Below are 22449 nucleotides of genomic sequence, written 5' to 3' on the forward strand. Positions count from 1 at the left end.
ATAGCAGGCTTGTAAGAGGACTGAAAGTACAAGGAAGGAATAATTGAAAAAGAGTTGGTTTTGAGATCAAGAGCCCAGGAGAAGATAGCCATGGAAAGAAAGGAGAGGGATTGTCAGGAAGGGAGAGAAGAGGGGGGAGAAGGAGAGGGGGAGAGAGAGAGATTTTGATTCTTTTTCTTGAAGGCAAATGGGAGAAAGAAATGGATATCTCCAATTCCTGAGAGTAGTAGAATATGTTTGGATTTGGGGTAATATAATACTGGATTAGTAACCTTAATCTTCTCTTTTAAAACAATTATTTGACAGATAACTTAATTTTTTTTCACTCTCAGTTTCCACATTTACATACTAAAGATAATAATACCTCACAAGGTGATTGCCAGTGATTAAATCACACAATGAATGCAGCATTGCCTTATAGTTATAGCATGGAACTGGAAATAGATTTGGACAGAATCTTGCCTATTCTACTTAACTATCTGAGCGATCTTGTGCAAGATAGTGTTCAATACGGAGAAAAATTAGGGATCGAATTCATTATCTAAACAAGTTACAAGAGATACTGTAAGAGATGAAAACATAAAGGATTTTAGGTGCAAGGATAAATCTTTTCATAGCTAATGAGCAAAGAATCAAACTTAGGCTGTCTGCTCCTAGGACCTGTGCTATTAACCCTTGAATTTTCTTGCTTCCTAAAATAAAGCCATTTAATATTATAATATGGAGTTGAGCCTCATACATTTTGCAAAAATAATTTTCTGTCAGCAAAGTATTAGGTGGTAGATATGTACTGGGTAGAGCCTTGCAAAGCAGAAATATTTTCTATGTTTAACATAGTGGGACATTGAAAATAAAACATCCTCTTCTTTGCTGTCATGGAATTAATGCTGTAAAAACATGCCAACTGAAAGGCTGTTTTACCATAATGCTATTCTAGATCAGAAGACATAATTTATTTCATTTGACCTTAAAAAAGTTCAGTGATATTTCAGAAAATATTCAAGTTATTTAAAAAGTTATTATGCCTCTTTATTGATCTGACAGCAAGACTGGTGAAAACTTTTATAGGACTCTAGTTTTAGACAGAATCAAGAGGTTGGCATGTGGGTATCTGATGTGAGAGCAGGCAATGGTTTGAATTCAGATGGGCCTGAAGAAGAACTTTTAAAGGTCAAGCAGGTGAAAATTCAAAGGTTTGGATGGTTTGTGGAATGGCTCTGTAGAACAGAAACTAGAATGAACTTAATACCATAATACAAGTTATTTTGCTCACAGGAGATCATAGCCAGAGCACCTAAAATTAGTTTTTTTCTTGCAATACTTATAGGTGAATAGATTTGAAATTTGATCAACTCTGCCTATGATTAAAATGCTAAAAACATATTAACTACTTCCATCACATCTGATTTCATTTGAGCAATTAAACAGTAATTTTTATTGCCCTTTCAAAGTCTCTTCTTAATGATGATACCACATTAGAGGGCCATTTACCAAAAATTTTAATTGGTTTAATTTTTGTTGTGAAACATTGGAGTGGAAAGTTTGTACTAAGTTAGTGAGCCAAATAAAGACATGGAAAAGTGGCAAATAAAATAAGGAGAAATGAAGCCCTGACCAATGACCAAGCTTATAGTTGGGATTATGATATCCTCAAAAAATTATGCACTAGACCAAGAAAAATAAGTTCAATTTAGCTTTTGTAAAGTTACTGTTATGAATTTTTAAAATTTTTGTCTATGTAAAAGAAAAAAATGGAATGGCTAAATGAACAGTAGAAATGCAGGCAGGAAATAAAGACAAAAAAGAATTCTCTTGAATATTTTGAAGATAGTTAATTAATATATTAGATCTTCAATCTAATTTATATTTTACATTATATCTTATAAAATATAATTACACAATACAGGTATTTTTTCTAATTGTTTTAACCTTAAGTATCTTTCTGTAATTATTTTCTGTTCCTAAGCTTGGCATTATAGTTACAGATTTTAAAATTATACTCTGACCATTTCTGATTCCAAATATTTATCATCATGTAATGTAGCACAAGGATCAATGTAAGATGTGCACATATACATATCTATATATGTATATACCTCTTTCTAATAAGCATATATAAAATTTTACAAGTTTATATATTGTGAAGATCTTTTAATGCCATGTATGTGTGAGTTTATGCACTCCCTATTCTGAGTCTTACACTAAGAAGATAATTATATGATTTCATTTTACATTAAGTGTTCCTTAGAGAACTTTTATTTTATACTAACTCTTTCTTCAATTATCATGTTAGACCTCATCTTGGAAAGGCTTCCTCTCTTGATGTATTCTTATAAAAGACCCTTAGAGCAGCATAAGCTCTAACTGTTTTTCAGAGGCTATAGATTATCTTGACTATATTACCTAAAAACTTAGCTCTTTATATACCATGTCAGGTACCAGTGGCTGAAAGTTGTAATAGATCAATAAGAAAATGGAGTTTTACTTTTTAAATAGAGTCAGATTTTTTTGATACATTAGTGGTAAAACTAATTACATCTTATTACTTACAGTGATGTATAATGAAAATATTGTATAAGACCAGCTTATTTGCTCTATGACCTTGGGTAAGACTGCCTCTCAGCCTTACCCATCACCAGCTAAAATATGTGGCTAATATTTTTGTTTTCCACTTCATACTGTTGTCAAGATGAGATGATATATTTAAAAACATTGTGTTAGTGCAGTCTGGAAATGTTATTATAAGTAGCAGTCATTGTATTGAGCATTCATATTATTCTTCTGGCAGTTTGATGACACATACATTAATATTCAAATTTTAGCAATCAGAAAGGTGAGGTTGAGAGTGCATTAGGACACTTTGGTGAGCTAGAGAGGTAAGATTTGAATCCAGGGCTTTCTTATTCTAGAACCAATGTTGATATCACATCATTCTCATCATTCATCTGAATAATAATTGCTACATATCCTTATATATGAACTGGTTGAAGTAGTAAAATACACTTGTCTTTATTATCATGTCTGAATTTTAAAATGTGAAATCAAAATATTACTTATTTTTTCATAAAATTGGAATGTCACAGGGTTCTAACCTCTAAATGTGCTCTTCTCATAGAATTTAATTGTCCTGAACCCACTCATGGTGACTGAAGAAGAAATAAGACCATCACTAGAAAAACGCCTTGAAGCCATTATCAGTAGGGCTGCTCTGTTGGCAGACTCCTCATGCACAAGGGACTTCCACCGGGAGCGGATCATTGCAGAATGCAATGCCATTCGCCAGGCTCTTCAGGACTTGCTTTCAGAGTACATGAACAATGTAAGTGACTCGTTTGTCCTGTCATCCCTGTCCTCATTTTCCTCTTGTCCTTTGAGTATGTGCTATGATGCTTTCTGTTACAAGTATGATTGATCACAAATGAGTATGTGATTTCACATGAATTGTCTTTCTGAAGGGATTCCCCTTGGTTGTTCATAGTGAACAGTAAGCCTAGGTGTTTCCTGGAGTAGAATTAGAACCAAATGAGTATTTACACAGGATTATTTTATTTGTAGAAGAATCTAAATATTAGTTGAAGAAGTGAATCATATTTGGAAAAAGAAAACTATAGTTGCACATTAATTTAGCAGATTAAAAAGAAGATAAAGAGTGGCAAGTTGCTCAGGTTTAAGTTAGTGAATAAGAAAAGAACATTAGAATTAGAATTTAGATAGTATCAGGTAAAAGTAAATGCTGCAGATATCATCAGTCATATTTGAAGGAGTAAAGAGCTCATGCCATTTGGGTAGCTCTTAAGCTTTTTCAGAAGTGATATAGTATCATAACTTTTGCAGTTTTAGATATTGCTCAGAAATATTGAAAATGTTTAAATTTAGGGGAAATACTTGCTTCAAGGTCCTTTCTATTTCATTTTATGCATACATAGCTCCATCTATGGAGGGTCTATAACTTGTTCCATCAAATCTTAGTTTTAATAAAATGAAGAACAGAGTAAAGATATTGGTAGCTGTAAAGTAGTTTCCCCTTGTCCACAGTTTTACTTCCCATGGTGTCATTTATTCGTGCTTAACCATGGTCTGAAAACATTAAATAGAAAATTCCAAAAGTGCTAAAGTTTTAAATAACTTATTATAGTGCATTTTAATCATTTATTCTATCATTAGCTGTTATTGTTAATCTCTTGATGTGCTAATTTATAAAGTTAATCACAGGTATGCATGTATAGGAATAATCATGCCATAACTTGGATTAGGTAATATATTTTAAGGTGACCACTGGGGATCTTGAAACATATTCCCCACAGATAAGGTGGGCTATTATATATTAATCATGAAGGCTTCTTAAATAATACAACTATATAAGGACTAAAAGGTATAATAGATAATGTGAAATAGGAAGAAAAGTTGCAAAGGGAAGGGGAAGTGGGAGGGGTAGGGAAAAAGAAGGAAGGGAATGGAATTAATGTGTGAAAAAGAAAAAAATGGAAATAAAGTCTTTGTAGATAGGGAGGGGTGGAGGGGTTGAAGGGGAGGGGAATGGGGAAAAAATAAGAACCAAGATGGATTATGTAAAGGTGCAAATTTCCAATGATGAATATCATTATATTGTATACCTTAAATGTACCAATAAAATTAACTTAAAAATAATAGAATTATAGAGTTATATTAGGAATATTTTGTTCATCCATTTTAAGTAGAATAACTCAGGATTTATAAAGGTATGTTTTGAGAACTATTAGTCACAAAGTATAAGACTTTGTAGTTATAAAATTGAAGATTTGGAGTTGTTTGGTAGAAGTTCTTTATGTGAATAATTGAGTTGTGCTAAATTAGTTAGAGTTTTGAGGATCTTCCAACACTTTTGATGTATCTTGATATTCTTAGTATTTGATGACTTTGGCTCCTGACAACAATCTCTTGCCTGTGAAGAAATCCAACTTATAAAGCAGATTTTATTAATAAGAACATATTAGTAATGTTGTGTCCTGCTAGAATATCTGAAGCTAGAATATTCTCCTTTTTAACATATGATATTCTTAAAGACTTTTCAAGGCAATTCATCAGTCTCAAGAAACTCAAGCAATGAAGTTAAATTATAATTCCTTCTCCCCTGATGTATAGAATACAAGATAATTTCTCTTATCTTATAGATAAAATATAATAAAGTCATATAGACATTTAGCCTATCTATAAATTATAGATAAACTGACTTTTAAAAAGTTAATTTATTCTTTACAGATCCAAATGCAAGCACATGATGGAATATATATATATATATATATATCTCCATACATATAAGTAGATATGGCTACATAATTTTGTGTGGCTGAGTAGAAAATGAAAATGACAGGCTTTTTATTCAAACAGCAAGGAAAAAATCTCTCCCTTTCTTCCATTCCTTTTTACCTCTGTAAGGTTATTTTTATTTGCTGCTTAATGCTAGATTTCACAGCATATAGGGGTACTATGGCGTAAAGCAGACCCTCAAAGGCCTTTATGGCCCTGCTCCATGATACTGATCCAGTCTACAGTTTGCCAAGGCCTCCCCCAGGGGAGGAAAGGGGAAGTAATTGGTAGGTGTAAGAACAAGTGTTTGAGAACCTATTTTAGGATGTTGTCCAGATGCAGGACTGAATGTGAGTCTAGATATATTTGTTCTTGTGCTCTTGTATTATACAAATTCAAAGAAATTTCAGAACTGTGACAGCAGAGCACTTAAACCTAAGCATGAGGCCGCCTTTTTTAAGTGTGTGTGCCTCTGCATAACTGTAAGTCCCTGGAGTTGACACTGTAAATTATAATTACGTATCATAAAAATATTGGTGATTTTTATGGTCTCTACAAATTAGTTAAAAACTTTGAAGTGGTGGGGCATTCAATCTTGAGTACAATCATTAAGAATGTGCAGTCATTAAAAGAATTTTATAAAAACTAACAAAACCAACTACAAGTCAGTTTTTTACTGTTCTCATGCACTAGTCATTGTAAACACCAGCAATAAACTAATGTTTTTCACAAAGTTTTTTTGGTCTATGCACTACACAATTGTGATTATTGTTGTTTTAATAATATGTATGATTCAAGTTAGATGTTGAAAACTATCCTGTAAACATTATACTTTTTAAATGTATTCTTTGTGAATAGAGGAGATCCAAAATAAGCGGTGATTAAACACTGATTGTAAAACAAAGAACTAGAAATTGAGTCACTTCAATTCTGTTATTTGACCTGTTCATTTGGAAGTTTTGAGTTTAAAATTATAATGAAACAGTGTAGATTGCAAGTGATACTATTTTTGTTAGGTAACTGCAAATTTAGTTCATACATGAAATATTTCATTGAATTTGAATAGTAACTAAAATTTATTCTCTTTTTGAAAATTATTAATTACTTTAAAGTTAAAGAGCACATCAAGAAAATAATAATTATTCCTACTTAGTAATGGAAAATAATTTTGTCAAAGAGAGAGAGGAGTTTTTAAAAGCTACTCCAGGTATCAAATACATTAAGTAAGCTACTGAAAATATGAATTATATTCGCTTTTCCTTAACAAGGATTTAACCTGATTTTTAGTTTTAAGTACCCTTTTCAAGTGCATAATTTATGTTGCTAATGTCTTCTGTTAGTTTTGTTTTCAAATAAAGTAAGTTCTGCATCAGAGCTAAGTAGAAAGAAACTTTTATATTTATAGTATCAAATAACTAAAAGAGAAAATAAGTAGTTGTTTTCTTTTTACCTTACCCAATAATTATCTTGAATTTTATTTTTTTAGGGTAACCTTAGTTGCAGGAAGGCAACTATTTCTCAGTGATTTAAATGACTAAATTATAATGCTATTCATACTTGAGGGAGGCTGTTTTCTTCTTTCTTCCTTCACTTCCCTTTCCCTTTTATTCTCTTCTGACAAAGGAGTGCAGAAACCTCCTGAAACACATTTCCTTTGTAGCACTGCACCCTTCCCAGCTCTCATTCCCAGTGGAATATCTTTGTTTATTTTTCTGGCTTCCCCACTAAGTTGGAAGTCCAGAAGAGCAGAGCTGTGTCCCTGGCCACTAGCACAGAGCCTGTCAGGGAGCAAGTGCTCAATAGTTTATTTGGATACAGATAAATTAAACTTAATGACTGCATCTTTTCTTATTAAAATAAATGAAATGTGCTTGAAGCAATTAGATAACTCATATTTTAAAATTTGTATGAGAACTACGGAGAATGGAGAAAAGGTGAGAATGGTCAGTGGTAAGAACAGGAACCTAGGGAAAGAAGGACACAGAAGAAACATATTCTTTGGGTAATCTAGTACAGTGAATTTATCTATTCTGTTTTCCTAGCCTGACATAGGTATCACTGGGTTGAAAATCAAAGTTTGGAAAGCTGCATTATTTTCTGGAGTCTCGAGGGAGGAGTGCATTTTCTTGCCTTTTTCAGTTTTTAGATGCCACCATCATTCCTTCGCTTGTGGCCTGAAGTCAGAAATGCTGCATCTTTTTGACACTGTTTCTGTCTTGATATTTCTTTTCCTGGCTACATCTGGGAAAGTTTTTTTGTTTTTTGAGGCCTCATGATTAAATAGAGTTCAAATTGATAATCTTTCCATCTCAAGGCCTTCAACCTTAATTACCTCGGTAAAGTCCCTTTTGCCATGTACAATAACATGGTCCTTATAGATTCTGGGAATTAGGATGTGGACATTGCTGGGGGCGGGGTCACCACATATATCAATGTAAATTTTCCTTAATCTCTTCCATGACAGAATTATCAGTTCTTACATTTCCAATCCATTACAGTTAGCATACCTTACATACTTTAAGCTTTCTGCAGGCAAATCATTGTCTGTTTTGTTTACTATTGTTTTATCCTATGTCTGAGGCATAATACCTGGCATTTAGAAAAAGTTGAATTGAATTTTTCAAATGAAAGAATAAATGAAATGATTATATATTGTATATGTTATTTAATGGAGGAATAGTCTCTTTGACATTAATTTAAATGGGTTTCAAGCATCTGCTAAATTTATATGACAGACTGTGTGTTATAAAAGATTTAATTTTGCAAAATATATTTCCTCTAAAAACCTATGTCAATATTCCGAAACTTTTCTTTTCATTACAGTCCCTACATTTGGATCCATATCTGGTCATATGCCAAAGTAAAGTGTTTTTTTTTTTAAACTAGAAAATATAATCTAGAGAAAATTTAGAATCAGAGAAAGTTTATCTTTTATCTTTTAAAACTTAGAGGTATATGTTTCTAAGATATTTCTGCTGATTTTTATTATACTTACATGATTAGTTAGGTCTAGTCCATCTTCTTTGATATATAATATAAGTAAATAATTGTTCAATAGATGGAGCAGAGTGAAGAAGCCCCCTGAAGAAGGAAGGGTTTTGGGGAAATGAGTTACTTTTACATGGTGATCTTTATATAATGAGTGAAAATAGAATTAGAGGTGAGCAGCCATCATGCTTGAGTTTTAAGATATCAACAGATATGGGTATTTTTCAGAGTGGTTTGTAATCATATTGGTATTGATAAATGATGAATGTACTGCAAAACAGGATCTTCAGGTGACGTATTGTAATTGGTTAACATTCAGATGATACTTGATCCCCAGATCAAGCACCTGGGGAATATTAGAGCACTGGTTAGAAACAGTGCTACTGAGTAAACAAATCAGGCCTGAGCCTCATGCAGGGACTAATTTACATTTCAGGACCTCTCCTCTTTCCAGTATTTTCTTTTCTTCCTGTCTTATGTGAAAGCACATAGTCCAGTGTCATTACCTATTTATTTAGAGAGTAAGTAACCAAACAGACTGGATGGATTTTGTTGTTTAGAAATCCATTTCACTTGTATATCTTGAATTTAATACATTCCTTATCTTGGGTAATTATGAGTTTTCAAAAAAGTCTACAAAGAGCTGTTAATGGATTTTTCTTCCATTCAGGGCCTCTACCCTTCTGAAAATCCATTTTGGGAATAATATCAGATTTAGTTAATTTCTACTGATAATGTTAAGTAATTGGTTTTTAAAAAAAATGTTTCTTGCACCATTTTCCTGCATCCTTAGGATCCATTTTCTTTTTTTACTTTTTTTATTCTGGACTTTTATTAGTACATATTTGCAGTACATAATGATAACGCTCACTGTAGAGGGTTGGCACATGTACATAACACATTTAACTTCCCTTCTTTTTTTCCCTCCCTTCATCCCATTTTATTTTTCCAGCATCAGATTCATTTATTTGTTTTTTGTTTTTATAAAGTTAATTATCATATATACAACTTGAAAACCAGACTGATAGGCCAAAAACATAAAATCTGTAAGACAATTGTACTAAGTCAGGGTATACTTTTAGATACATTGTCTACACTGGATTACAATGCCCCCCCCACTTATCTATCTTTTTATTTCATACTATATATGAATATATATATGAATACATATATGAATATATATGAATATATATGTATATATGAATATATATTCATATATATGAATATATATAAATATATATGAATATATATATGAATATATATGAATATATATGTATATATGAATATATATTCATATATATGAATATATATAAATATATATGAATATATATATGAATATATATATGAATATATATGAATATATATATGAATATATATGTACATGAAGTTGAGTTTTCATGTAAGAGAAACCATGTGATATTTAAGCTTCTTTGTGAGTTACTTCACTTAACATTATGGTCTCAGGGTGCATCCATTTTCCTATAAATGACTCAAGTTTATCCTTTTCTAAGTTTTTAAACATCTACTACATATTCGAATTGTCATTTTTAGCTCAGGTATACCATACTAGACATTTTGTATTTTCATATTCCTAAATTTGTCTACAGTGGTTGAGTGGTCAATTATGTTAGAAACTATGTCTTTTACTTTATGGATATTTGACTTTTACAACCTCAGGCAACTTAAAAGAAACTATGTTTTTTACTTTATACATATTTGGATTTTACAACCTCAGGCAACTTAAAAAAAATAAACAATATTATATTTAGGTCTGTACAATAGTGGATTTGCCAGAATCAGAGATATCAACCAAGCTTATTTTAGAACATGAGGTCAAAGTCCAAGAAGATATAAAGGAAATGTCAAAATGAAAAGGCTGGTTCAGATATTGAAGCTGGAATATAGGAACTGATAATTCAATAACCAGTGAGTTGAAAGAAATAATAAATAATGGGCGTCTGGTTTAATGGTCAAAATGGATTTCAATTCCTTGTTTTCTTTTCTAATTTAAGGACTACATATTGGACAGGCACTTAAGTGAATGAATTGTTTTAGAAATAAGACAGCATTATTGTTTTAGCTATTATTTCTCTAAGCTGCTTTGGAGTCTAGTCTCATTCTCTTCTTGGATAACTATTAAATAATGACTTCAAGTCTTTCTTGACAGGCTAAACTTAAGGTCATCTATATCTGTCATGGAACGTGTACTCTGGGATTTAAGAGGTGTTTGTGAGTGATCATTGGGGAAATGGAGGGATGTAGAGTCCTCTCTTGAGGGCTATTCTCATAGATCTCTTCTTTCTGCTCTAATATTGTAGTTTCTCTTAAAAAACAAAGTTAATAGGGAGAACCTTACAGAAATGCAGAGTGTATGATTACTGAATTAATAAGTAATGCTAAAATAATAGAAGTAGGCAGTCACTATTAAAAATTTGAAACTAGATAGAGGCAGAGCACAGGAAGAGAATAAAAAGTTTTTATAAAATCAAAATAACTCAAAAAAGAATAGAGGCTTCCAAAAAGTGGTAAGACTTAGATTCCATACAGAGAGCAATATACGGGTGAAAGTCTCTGAAGGTTACATCCTCTAGGCCAGAAAGCCTTAAGGATGAGAACCCTTTGTCTTTTGCCTCCTATAAAAAGTAGCCTTGATTTCTAATATTTGTAGTTCAGGTCAGTAATTCATTTTGTGTATTGTTTCCACTGAATATTTATCAAAAAATGACTTTATTCCCTAGACATTGCTTCCTGCTATGGCTTTTAAAGTTGGACTTTAAGGTTCTTTATTATGCAAGGAGAAAACTAGATTGGTGGTAGAAATGTCAGGGATAAAATAGGACTCAAGAAACTTTGAATGAAGTCTTAATTCTATCTTCGACAAAATTCAAGGGTCCTGGACCTAGTACACTTCCTATCTAACAGCTGATGTAGATCAAGCACCTGGGACACAGGCTCTGCGATAAAGGTGAGCATGAAGAGGGTTTATTGGGATGGTCCCTCAGGAGATGTACATGTAAGAGTGTGACATAGGTAGGACTGCTAGAGAAGCAACCTAGAATAGAAGTCTTTATCACCATTTGAGGGGGCTTTGGAGCTGGGAGTCCTTTAGAATTATCCCAAACTGACACAGGGAAATGAAGTCTTAGTGTCCCCGAAACTTTCACTAGCTATGTGCCACTCCTAGAAGACATGTAACCTGAATATGCAGCTGAGGGTAGTTCCCAGTAAAGGACAAAGATATAATTCATCCACAGCTGATATTTCCAGTTAAAAAGGGAATCCCTAGGAAAGAAGATCTGGGTGAAGCAGCACATTACCCACTATACCAGTTAATAGCAAAAAATAAAAAAAGTTGTTTCTGTAACCCTTGAACAATGAGACATTATCCTCTGTTAGCAGCTGTTTTCATTGTACTTGGCCTTCTGAAGTAATTTATTATTGGAAATTATCAGAGAATCATAGTTTGTCACCCTTTCTGGGGTACTTCCGAGAAAGTTTCACTAAAATGATTAATAGCCCTTCGTTGATCTATAGAAGGTAAAGAACAGCACTTTCCCAAGCAAACTGAAATATATAGCTACCTAGAAATTACATGACTGTATATCTCTTATAAAAAACGAAGTATGTATGAAGGATTTTAAGAGATATTTAACACATTTTGCTGACAGATTCTGTATTGTCCATAAAAGCTAAAATTTAAAGTTTGAATTAAAATTCTATTGGTGTTGTCACAATTTTTAGTCCCATAATTCTTCTGTAGACACTGTGCTAAGAACCAGTGATTTTAGAGAATGAACAATTGCAGCCTTTGTTGTCAAGAAGAATCAGACAAATAAACAAGGAACTGAAATGGAACGTGATAAAAGCTGTAATGGTGGTAAGTACTAAGTACAATAACAGCACCAAAGAGGAAGTGACTAACTCCCCAGGATGATAGGGCAGGCTTCACAAAGCAGAAAGCTTTTTTGTTGGCTATTGAAGGATGAGTAGATTCCCACCACATAGTTGAGGAAAGTGTAACAGCCCATGCAAAGACATAGAAGCAGGAGTCTCCCAGTGTGATTGGTGTGAGGAACATATGCTGGTCAATTTAGATGAAATGTAGTGGAAAGGGAAGGTGGAATATGAGACCAAGTACTAGTCATGAAATCCCAAATGTATATTTTCAAATACTTAATAAGCATAATTTATTTGCTTTCAAAGTAAGCTGAGTTTCAATTTAATCCTATCTCCCTTTATGAGTCATTTATAATATCATCTATTTTATATTTATAATATCATCTGTTTTTACATTTATAATTTTTCATTAAACTGTATTTAATATTTTAAAGGAATTTATATTTAGACTCTTTTTTTTTTAAGTGACTTTTTTTTTTTTGGTACCAGAGATTGAACTCAGGACCTTGTGCTTGGGAGGCAGGCATGGTGCCACTGAGCTAAATCCCCAGCCCATATACTTAGACTCTTAATAAAATAGTTTTCTTACCATTGTGATGTGATTTAGAGTCAAAGGCCAGTTTGTAACTTATTTCTGTGCTAATGTGGGTTCAGCAGTCAGACAGAGGTAAGCAAATTGTGTAGTTGATTTGTTTGGATATTGGCTACACTAATAATTAATTGGAGAACACTGTGCAGTGATCTCCAAATTGCTAATTTCCCTATTATATTTTGGAATTTATTTTTAAATTGGAAATTTGAATATCTTAAAAGTTTATGATCATAATGAAAGAGCTTATTAAATTCTGACATAAATTTATTCACTTTTTTTCTGAAAGATAAATTGAAATTAGATTTGGTTTAGTGCCTTTCTTAGAGATAGTATCATGTTTGCATCTAAAAAACTCAACCAAGGTTGCCGAGTGATAGAAGTTTATCATTGTAATAATTGCTTGCTCTAATGTCGGGGCAGATTTTTACTTTTGTAGTTTGACATTCCTACCACTGTAGTGCAGATTTCTAGTACTGCAACAGATTTGGATTATGAGTATTACCTGAACTATGAGTAGATTCAGACTGAGGGTATTACATCTTATTTGAAAAATGTTTTTCTTTCATTTAAGCACGTCAAGTATATATCTATAATGAGTATTTTTCCCCCATAAAAAAATATTGATTCTAGCTAGGTGCAGTAGCATACATTTGTAGTCCCTTCTAGTCAGAAGGTTGAAGCAGGAGGATCACAAATTTGAGTCTAGTCTGGATAATTTAACAAGGCTGTTCTCAAAATAAAGTTAAAAGGAAGAAAAAAAAGGACTAAAATATAGCTCAATGCCCATAGTACTGAAAAACAAGTTGATTCCTATCTATGGTTAGCAAAATAATGGTCTCCCGAATATGTCCATATCTTAATACCTGACATCTGTGAATATGTAACCTACAAAAGGGACTTTCTATATGTGATTAAGGGCAGGGGCCTTGAGATGAAGAGGTGATCCTGGATTAAACAGGTAGGCCCAATCTAATCACTTGTCCTTCAAAGCAGAGAACCTTTCCTAGCTGAGTCAAATAGGGATGAGTGAGATGATGGAGGGGAAACTTGAAACATAAGAGAGAGTCACCTCACCATTGCTGGCTTTAAAGATGGAGAAAGGGGCCATGAGCCAAGTGACGTATTTCATTCCTTCATCTGCAAGGAATTAATTCTTTCATATCCCAAATGCAAATTGACATTCTTCTCTACAGCTTACTGAAAGGAAACTGTAGGTGTCTTGATTTATTTAAGACTGTGTTTCTGTCCTATGGAACTATAAGATAAATTTGTGGAGGTTTTGTGTGTGTGTGTGAGTGAGTGTGCTGGGGATTGAACCCAGAACCTCATGCTTGCTAGACAAGTACTCTACCACTGAACTAAATCTGCAACCCCTAAATTTATATTGTCGAGGCAAGTTTTTGATAATTTGTTATGGCAGAAATGGATAATTAATACACAATCTTAATTGTAGGTTATGTAGTGAACTTTTGTGGAGAGACATTGTGAGTAACTCTGAAATCTTACATACAATGAATTGCTGCAATTATATGCCAAACACATAGATATATTAAATAGGAAATGTATTTTTAAATCTCAGGAAAGGTAATCTCATTTTGATAGAAATACCAAAATATGAGTTTTGAATGTGCTTATATATCTCATGTAAGATATAGCCATATAAGCAATTAAAATGATTCATTTTATGATTTTATGATAATCTTTTAAGGATATATAAACACCATGACATGTTGTAGTGCTGCATAATACGAAATATGATTTAGTTTATGTTCTGAGGCAGCATTGTCTAATAGAAGATTATGGAAAGTATAATGGTATATGAGCCAAATTTTCTAGTAGCCACATAGAGTAAAAGGAATACATAAAATTAATTTAAATAGTATTTTTTTTTTGGTACCGGGGTACCAGGGATAGAACTTGGGTCCTTGTGCTTGCACAGCAGGTGGTGAAACCACTGAGCTAAATCCCCGGCCCTTAAAGAGTATTTTATTTAACCCAATATATGCAGAATACCATCATTTCAACATGTTACAATATAAATATTTAAGCAGTGTAAACATTTCATTCCATTTTACTATTGTTTGAAATTCCATGTATATTTTACATTTATAGTACATATAGACTAGCCACATTTTGAACGTTCAATAGCTGTGTGTACCTAGCCACTGTATAAGATAGCACAACTTTGTGCAGAAGTATTTTCTCCACCACAGAAATTTTAATGTCTGATCATCTTTGTGTTTCTATAGGTTTAAAAGTGTTACTTGTAGAAAAGGTAACAAAAGTGGAAAACAGAATACTTAGGTTAGGGATGATGAGAACTCCATCATCATACCATCAATCCTGGAGTTAACTAGTAAAATAAGCAACTGTGACTTTATACTGACATATTGGAAAGGAATATACTTTTCATATGTGATAGGTTATATTTCTCAAAGATGATCATAGTATGTTCTATTTTGCATATTCTTCTCTAGTAAGACTTGCACTTTCTCCATCAGTAGGTGGAATTCAATACCATTTTTCTTGACTTAAGCCTGACATGAATGACTGTTTTTGACCAACTAAGTACGGCAAAAGTAGCATAGGATTTTAGAAGGTAGGCCATTAAAAAGCCTTTGAGCTTCCACACGAGTCTTGTGGAATAGTCTTGGGATGCTTCCTCTCAGAATGCAGTTGCTAAACTGTAAGAAGTCCAACTCACCTGAAGGTCACAACCAGGTAGGAATTCTGGTTTGATGGACTTATCTCTTTCCAGTCAAAGCCCAGCATCAATTGCCTGCCAGCACTGTGAATATGCTATTTTGAATGTTCAGACCACTTAACCTTCCATATGGTTCCAGTTGCAGGCAAACCTTGATTCTTGATTACAGTGGCACAAAGACCTGACATAAGAAATCCTGACTGAGCCCAATCAAACCTCAGAACCATGAGAGACAGTAAAAAAATATTGTTGCGTTTAAACACTAGGTTTAATAATGGCTTCTTATACAGCAATAGATAATTAGAATACTATTGAATCTGGTAGGCAGAGACTTTATTTTGAGGAGAACATAAAGGATTGGAAATATACTAATAATAAATGTAACGAAAAACCTAGAAGATACAGAGTAGGAGTTAGACTGTCCCATTAACCTTAATGGTCAAGGGCTTATTAACAACAGCCCATAAGGAAGAATACAGAACTAGTATCAGTAAGCAGAAGTATGTAAAAAGATTGTTAATGACTACAAATACAGTAATGCCTCGGTTCATGAATGCTTCTGTTTGTAAACAATTCAGTTTGCAAACAAAAGTATTCAGCAGGATTTTGCTTCTGTTCACAAACTCCACATCAGGTGACAAACACAACCATAGCTATCTTCCCCACACAGACACAAATGCAGCCATCTTTCCCAAAATCATAAAACAAATTAAGGTCATAAACAAGGTACCACTGCAATACAAAATCTATTACACATAATAAATTTAGTTAATAACCATAAATCTTTTATATTCTTTAAGTACTCTGTAAAACAAAGAAAAAAACCTTTACAGGTATCATCTTAAATGAGTGAACCTTATCTAAGTATAAAAATCAAGAATCTAGTAGTCAGTGAGAATAAAGAACAAAAACCTAGATAAGCTACTCTAGGCAGTGACTTAGTTACTTTTCTCATTTCTGAGACAAAATACCTGACACCTGCAAGTTAAAGGAGGAAAGGTTATTTCAGCTCACAGTTTGTTTATAGAGATTTCAGTCCATAATTGGCTGGCTGCAATGTAGGGTGGCATGCCGGAGGACATCACAGAGCAGAAACAGTCCATGGCAGGGTAGACAGGAAATAGCAGCAAGTAGGGAAGCAGCAGCAGCAGCAGCAGCAAGCCTCTCTTTCCCCTTTACTTCCATCTGGGCTACAAGCCTACACCCCTGGGCCTTTAAAAAAATTATTATTTGCAGATAGGTTATTGCTAAATTGCCCAGGCTGGCCTCCAACTTGCCATCCTCCTGCCTTATGCCCCCAGAATGCTAGTATTACATGCATGCACCACCACACCTGGCTTTATTTTTGTGTTCAGTTTCATGTACTTCTGCTCCTATCTTTATTATTTCCTTCTTTTCAAGTGCTTTTGATTAAATTTTTTTATTTGATAGAATTTTGAAGTATAAGATTAGATGAGTTATTTGATATTTTCCCATTTTTTTATATAAGTAGTTAATGATTTACCTGTCAAATAGCAATGCCCCACTTCAAGCTACTAGCAAACACCATTATATTCTCTTCTTTTACATGTTTGGCTATTTAATATAACTCAAATAAGTGATGTCCTGTAGTATGTCCTTCCATGACAGGCTCATGTCACTTAGCATAATTATGTCCTCAAAGTTCTTCCACATTGTCACATAATGAATAATTTCCTTTCCTAATGATACTCAATAATATTCCACTGTATGCATATACCACACATTCTTTATCCATTTGTGTTGATAGACATTTAGATTAAATATCTTTGCTATTTTGAATAATGATACATTGAATGTAGGAGTGTAGATATCCCTTTAACTACAGACTATACATTTGTTTCCTTTAGACATACCCAGATATATTGCTAGATCATATATTGTATTTTTACTTTTTTGAGGATTCTTCATACTTTGTTCCATAACACCTACATCATTTTACATTCCCATCAACAGTCACAAGGGTTCTCTTTCTCCACATCCTTCCCAGAGTTTTCTTTTACTTTTTTGATGCTAGCCTTCCTAGCAGATATGAGGAGATATCTCACTGTGGTTTGATTTTGCATTTCCTTGATGATTAGTGATTTGAGTATTTTTTCATATACCTATCCACTATTTGTAGGTCTTCTTTTGAGAAATATTTATTCAGGCTTTTTGCCTGTTTTTAAATTGGTTTATTTCTTATTTTGACCCTTTTGGGATCCTCATGTATTTTGAGTATTAACCACTTATTAAATGTATGCTTTGCAAATATCTTTCTGTAGGTTGTCTTCTCAACTCTGTTGATTGTTTTCTTTGTTGTACAGAGGCTTTTTAAGTTTTATGTGATTCCATTTTTCTTTCTTTTTCAGGAGATTTAATTTAAATAGTTTTTATTAATACATATTATTTATATAGATGAATGGGTTTCATTTTGGCAGACTCTACATGCATATACCATATTTAAAGCATTTTTACCTCTATTCCTTTCCTCTTCTTTAATAGTAGTTATTTTTGTTTTTATTGCTTATACTTTTGGTGCCATGTCTAAGAAATCACTGCTAAGTCCAATGTCATGAAACTTTCCTGCTGTGTTTCCTTCTAGGAGTTTTACAGTTTCATGTATTACAGTTAAATCTTTAATGCATTTTGACTATTTTTTGCATATGCTGCAATGTAAGGGTCCAATTTTATTTCTTTTGCATGTCGATATACAGTTTTCTCCGAACCATTTGTTGAAGTGACTATTTTCCCCATTGTGTATTCTTGATACTTTTGTTGAAGATAAGTTGATATACGTGGATTTTTAAATTCTACTTTAAATTGACAAATAATTATATGTAGATTTATTTCTGGGCTGTCTATTCTGCCCCATTGGTCTATGTGTCTATCTGTATTCTACTCCCATTGTTGTGGATGAGCAAGTTAGAACAATAGAGATGCGCCACACTCTGTGCCAGATTTGAGCCTGTTTATTATAGCCAGTGGCTGAGGGGGGCTACTGCCCAGAAAGTTCTCTCAGCAATGAGAAGTGATTTGATTTCTCCTTTTAAATCATGCTTTCAGTTGGAGAGGGCTCGGTGAGAGCAAGAAGAATCTTACAGAAGCAGAACCCAGCCAGGTTAGTGGGGGAGCACAAGGAAGTTTCACCACACACTAGGTGAGCTACAAAACATCCTGCAACTGCAGCAAGTTTACTGCTACATAGGATGCAGGGTTTTGGGTGCTTTGTCCAAGCACAAGCCCTTTGTCCATGCACATTCACAAAATGGCATTGAGGCACAAGATGGACTTGGGTTTGCTATTACACTATAATTTTTTTTTTTTTGTACAGGGGATCAAACACAGGACCTTGAGCTTGCAAGGCAGGTGGCAGCACCACTGAGCTAAATCTCCAAGCCTCCCATACTGTTTTAGTGTAGCTGTGTTAGTTACTTTTCTCTTGTTGCTGAGACAAGATACCCAACACCCAAAGTTGGAGGGGAAGGGGTTTATTTGGCTTACAGTTTGTAGAAGTTTCAGTCCATAATTGGCTGGTTCCAAGACAGGGATGGCAAACAGGCTTTGTAGAGGAGAAACAATGGCATACACAGGGTAGCAGAGGCAACAAGGGGGTTTAACAGTGTCTTCCTGTCCCTTTTTTCTTATTTAGATTACTGGGATTAGGGTGGTGCCAAACCAATCACTCACATATAGTGGTTTAGTAGTCACGTACCCTTAATTCCAGCACCACACTTTCCAGACTCCAAAAAAAGACTGTATGAGGCTTTGGTGGGGGGGCATCTAAATAAAAACCATAACAGTAGCTTTCTAATATATTTTGAAAATAGGAAGTGTGATACCTCCAGTTTTGTTCTACCCTCTCAAGATTGTTTTGCCTATTAGGATCCTTTGGGGTGCTAAATGAGTTTTAGAATTCTTTTTCTATTTCTGCAAAAAATGCCATTGGGATTTTGGTAGGAATTGCATTAAATCGGTAAGATGATTTAGGTAATATGTGTATTCTAACAATATTAAGACTTCCACTGTATGAACTTGGAATGTTTTTTCACTTATTTTGTTTTTTCTTTTTTAAAAGAATTGTTTTGTTTTTTGAGACACAGTCTTTCTATGCAGTTCAGACTGGCCTTGAACTCACTATTTAGCCCAAGCTGACTTCAAACTTGCGGTGATCCTCCTGCCTCAGCCTCCCAGCTTCTGGGATTACATGTTTGCACCACCATGCCTGGATCATTTATCTTTTAAACTAGAAATAGCCATATACAAAAGAATGAAATTAGGCCATTATTTAAATTTATTCATTAGTTTTTAAATAAATTATGGTGTTTAAATCTTTAATATCCATAATTAAATTTATTGTAATTATTTTAATATTTTTGATGCTATTGTAAATGGAATTTTTCTTACTTCCTTTTCAGAAGTGATAGCATCTCAGTGATTTTGTGCCCTCCAAAATTCATGTTGAAACTTAACTAGCAATATAATAGTATTGAGAAATAAGACCTATAGGAGGTGAATAAGGTATGAGGACCCCTCGTGAAAATTATTGGGTGCCATTTTAGTAGAGCTTAACAGAGGGAGTTCATCTCTCTTGCCTTTGTGAGGATTCTGGTAGATGCAGTGTCCTAGAAGATGCAGCCTCTGGAAGATGCAGGCCTCACTAGACAACTGAATCAGTTGGTGCCCTCACCATGTATTTCACATCCTCTAGAACTACAAAAATAAATTTTAGATCTTAATAAATTGCCCAGGCTTAGGTGTTCTGTTATAGCAGTGAAAAAAGTTTGTTACTATGTAAAAATGAAATATATATATATATATATATATGTATATAGTCCTGCAGCTTTACTGAATTTGTGTTTATTGGTTCCAATGTATATGACTGTGTGTGGTATCTTTATGGTTTTCTTCATATAAGGTCATACCTTTTACAAATAGATACAATTCAAGTTTTCCCTTTCTAATTTGGACTCTTTTTATTTGTTTTTCTTTCCTGGTTTCTCTGGCTAGGACTCCCAGTATTATTCTAAATAGAAGTGGAGAGAGTGCCTGTCCTGGCAATATTATTGCTGATCTTAGAGAAAATGCTTTTATCTGGTTACCATTCAGTCTCATATTGGCTATGGCTTTTTATATCTGGGCTTCATTTTATTAAGATAATTTCCTTCTATTCCTGGTTTGTTGACAATTTTTATCATGAAAGAATGTTTAATTTTGTTTAATTCTTTTTTAAAACATCTATTAAGATAATCGTATGTTTTTTTACATTATTTGTTCTATCAATGAAGTGTATTTTCATTGATTTTTTTTTGTTGTATCATTTTTGTACCCAGGGATAAATTCCATTTTGGTCATGGTATATGAAACTTTTAATATGTTCTCGAATTCAAATTTTTATAGATGATCCTTGATGCACAGTGGTTTGATTTATTAGTTTTTGAGTTTACAATGGTAAAAAAATATGTATTCAGAAGAAGTCATACTTTACCATACATTCATTAACAGTATGTTGATGATGAGTGCAACCATTCTGTTTTTCACTTTCAGTACACTAGTCAATAAATTATATGAGTGATTCAATATTTTATTTTAAAATACGCTTTGCATTCAATGACTTCCAACTGTAGGCTAATATTAAGTGTTTTGACTGTGGTTAAGGTACGCTGGGCTAAGCAATGATGTTTGGTAGGTTAGATATATTAAATGCATTTCTGACATGATATTTTCATCTTATGATAGGTTTATTGGGATATAACTCCACTGTAAATCAGGGAGCATCTGTGGTATTTTGCTGAGAATTTTTGTATCTGTTGTTCTTCAGAAATATTGGCCTGTAGTTTTCTTTTCTTATAGAATCTTTAGGTTTGATCAAGGTAGTGCTAGCTTTATAAAATGTGTTTGGAAGTATCAGTTTTCTTTAGATGAGATTTGAGAAGAGCTGGTGTTAATTCTTTTGTATAGGTTTGGTAGAATTCACCATTGAATCTATCTGGTCCTGGACCTTTCATTGTTGTGAGGTTTTAGATCACTGTCAATCTCTATACTAGTTGTAGATAAGTTCAGATTTTCTATTTATATATAATTCACTTCTGGCAGGTTGTTTATTTCAATTTCTGGCAGGTTGTTTATTTCTAGAAATTCACTCAAGTAATCCAAATTGTTGGTGTATAATTGTTCAGAGTCTTTTATGAATCTTTTTATTTCTGTTATGTCAGTTGTCTGATCTCTTTCATTTCTGATTTTACTTTCAATTTTCTTTTTTTTTAAATCTTGCTAATGGTTTGCCAACCTTGTATCTTTTCCAAAAGCCATTTAGTTTCATTGATCTTTTTCTATTATTTTTCTATTTGCTTTTTCGTTCCTATGCTAATTATTATTATTTCTTTTTCTCTGCTATTTTTGGGCTTAGTTTATCCTTAGTTTATTTATTTGGGCTTACTTTATATAAAGTTACATTGCTTGAGACCTTTTTTCTTTTTAAATGTAGGAATTTATTATATAAATTCTCTCAATACTACTTTTGCTGCATTCTACATGTTTTGGTCTGATATGTCTTTGCTTTCATTAGTCTCAAGATATTTTCTAACTTCCTTTTGATTTCTTCATTAATCCCTTGGTTTATTCACAGTTACATTGTTTTCTATATACTTTAAAATTTTCCAATTTTCTGCTGCTATTGATATTTTGTTTCTTTTGGATGAGTATCAGAAAAGATACTTGGTATGATTTCAGTATTTTAAAGTTGTTAAAGCTTATTTTGTGACCAGAATATGGTCTATCATGTGTGGGCTGGGTACATTTATGAAGTATATATATTCTACTATTTGATAGAATGTTTTGTTTGGGTCTTTGGTTTCATTTGGTCTAAAGTATTGCTCCAGTCTATTATTATCTTCTGACTTTCTGTCTGGAAGTTTTATCCCTGATTGAAAGGAGAAGCTGTGTGTTACTCTTCTGTCTTTGTTGAGACAAAATACTCAACACT

The 22449-nt window shown here is 33.1% G+C and overlaps 1 protein-coding gene across 11 annotated transcripts in view; it reads left to right on the top strand.

Annotated features, from left to right (window-relative positions):
- The window catches only part of Ctnna3 (catenin alpha 3), a 1794873-nt gene that overhangs the window by 509285 nt on the left and 1263139 nt on the right, over positions 1–22449 (top strand). For all 11 annotated transcript variants that reach the window (XM_021259452.2, XM_021259448.2, XM_021259451.2 and 8 more), the window contains one exon: positions 3116–3319. In XM_021259452.2, the coding sequence (XP_021115111.1) occupies positions 3116–3319 (204 nt within the window). The remainder of the gene's footprint in view (positions 1–3115; positions 3320–22449) is intronic.

Source organism: Heterocephalus glaber, unplaced genomic scaffold (assembly GCF_053883595.1).
Source record: "Heterocephalus glaber isolate CG9 unplaced genomic scaffold, H.glaber_assembly_v1.0 deba00001497, whole genome shotgun sequence".
In the NCBI taxonomy this organism is placed as follows: domain Eukaryota; kingdom Metazoa; phylum Chordata; class Mammalia; order Rodentia; family Bathyergidae; genus Heterocephalus; species Heterocephalus glaber.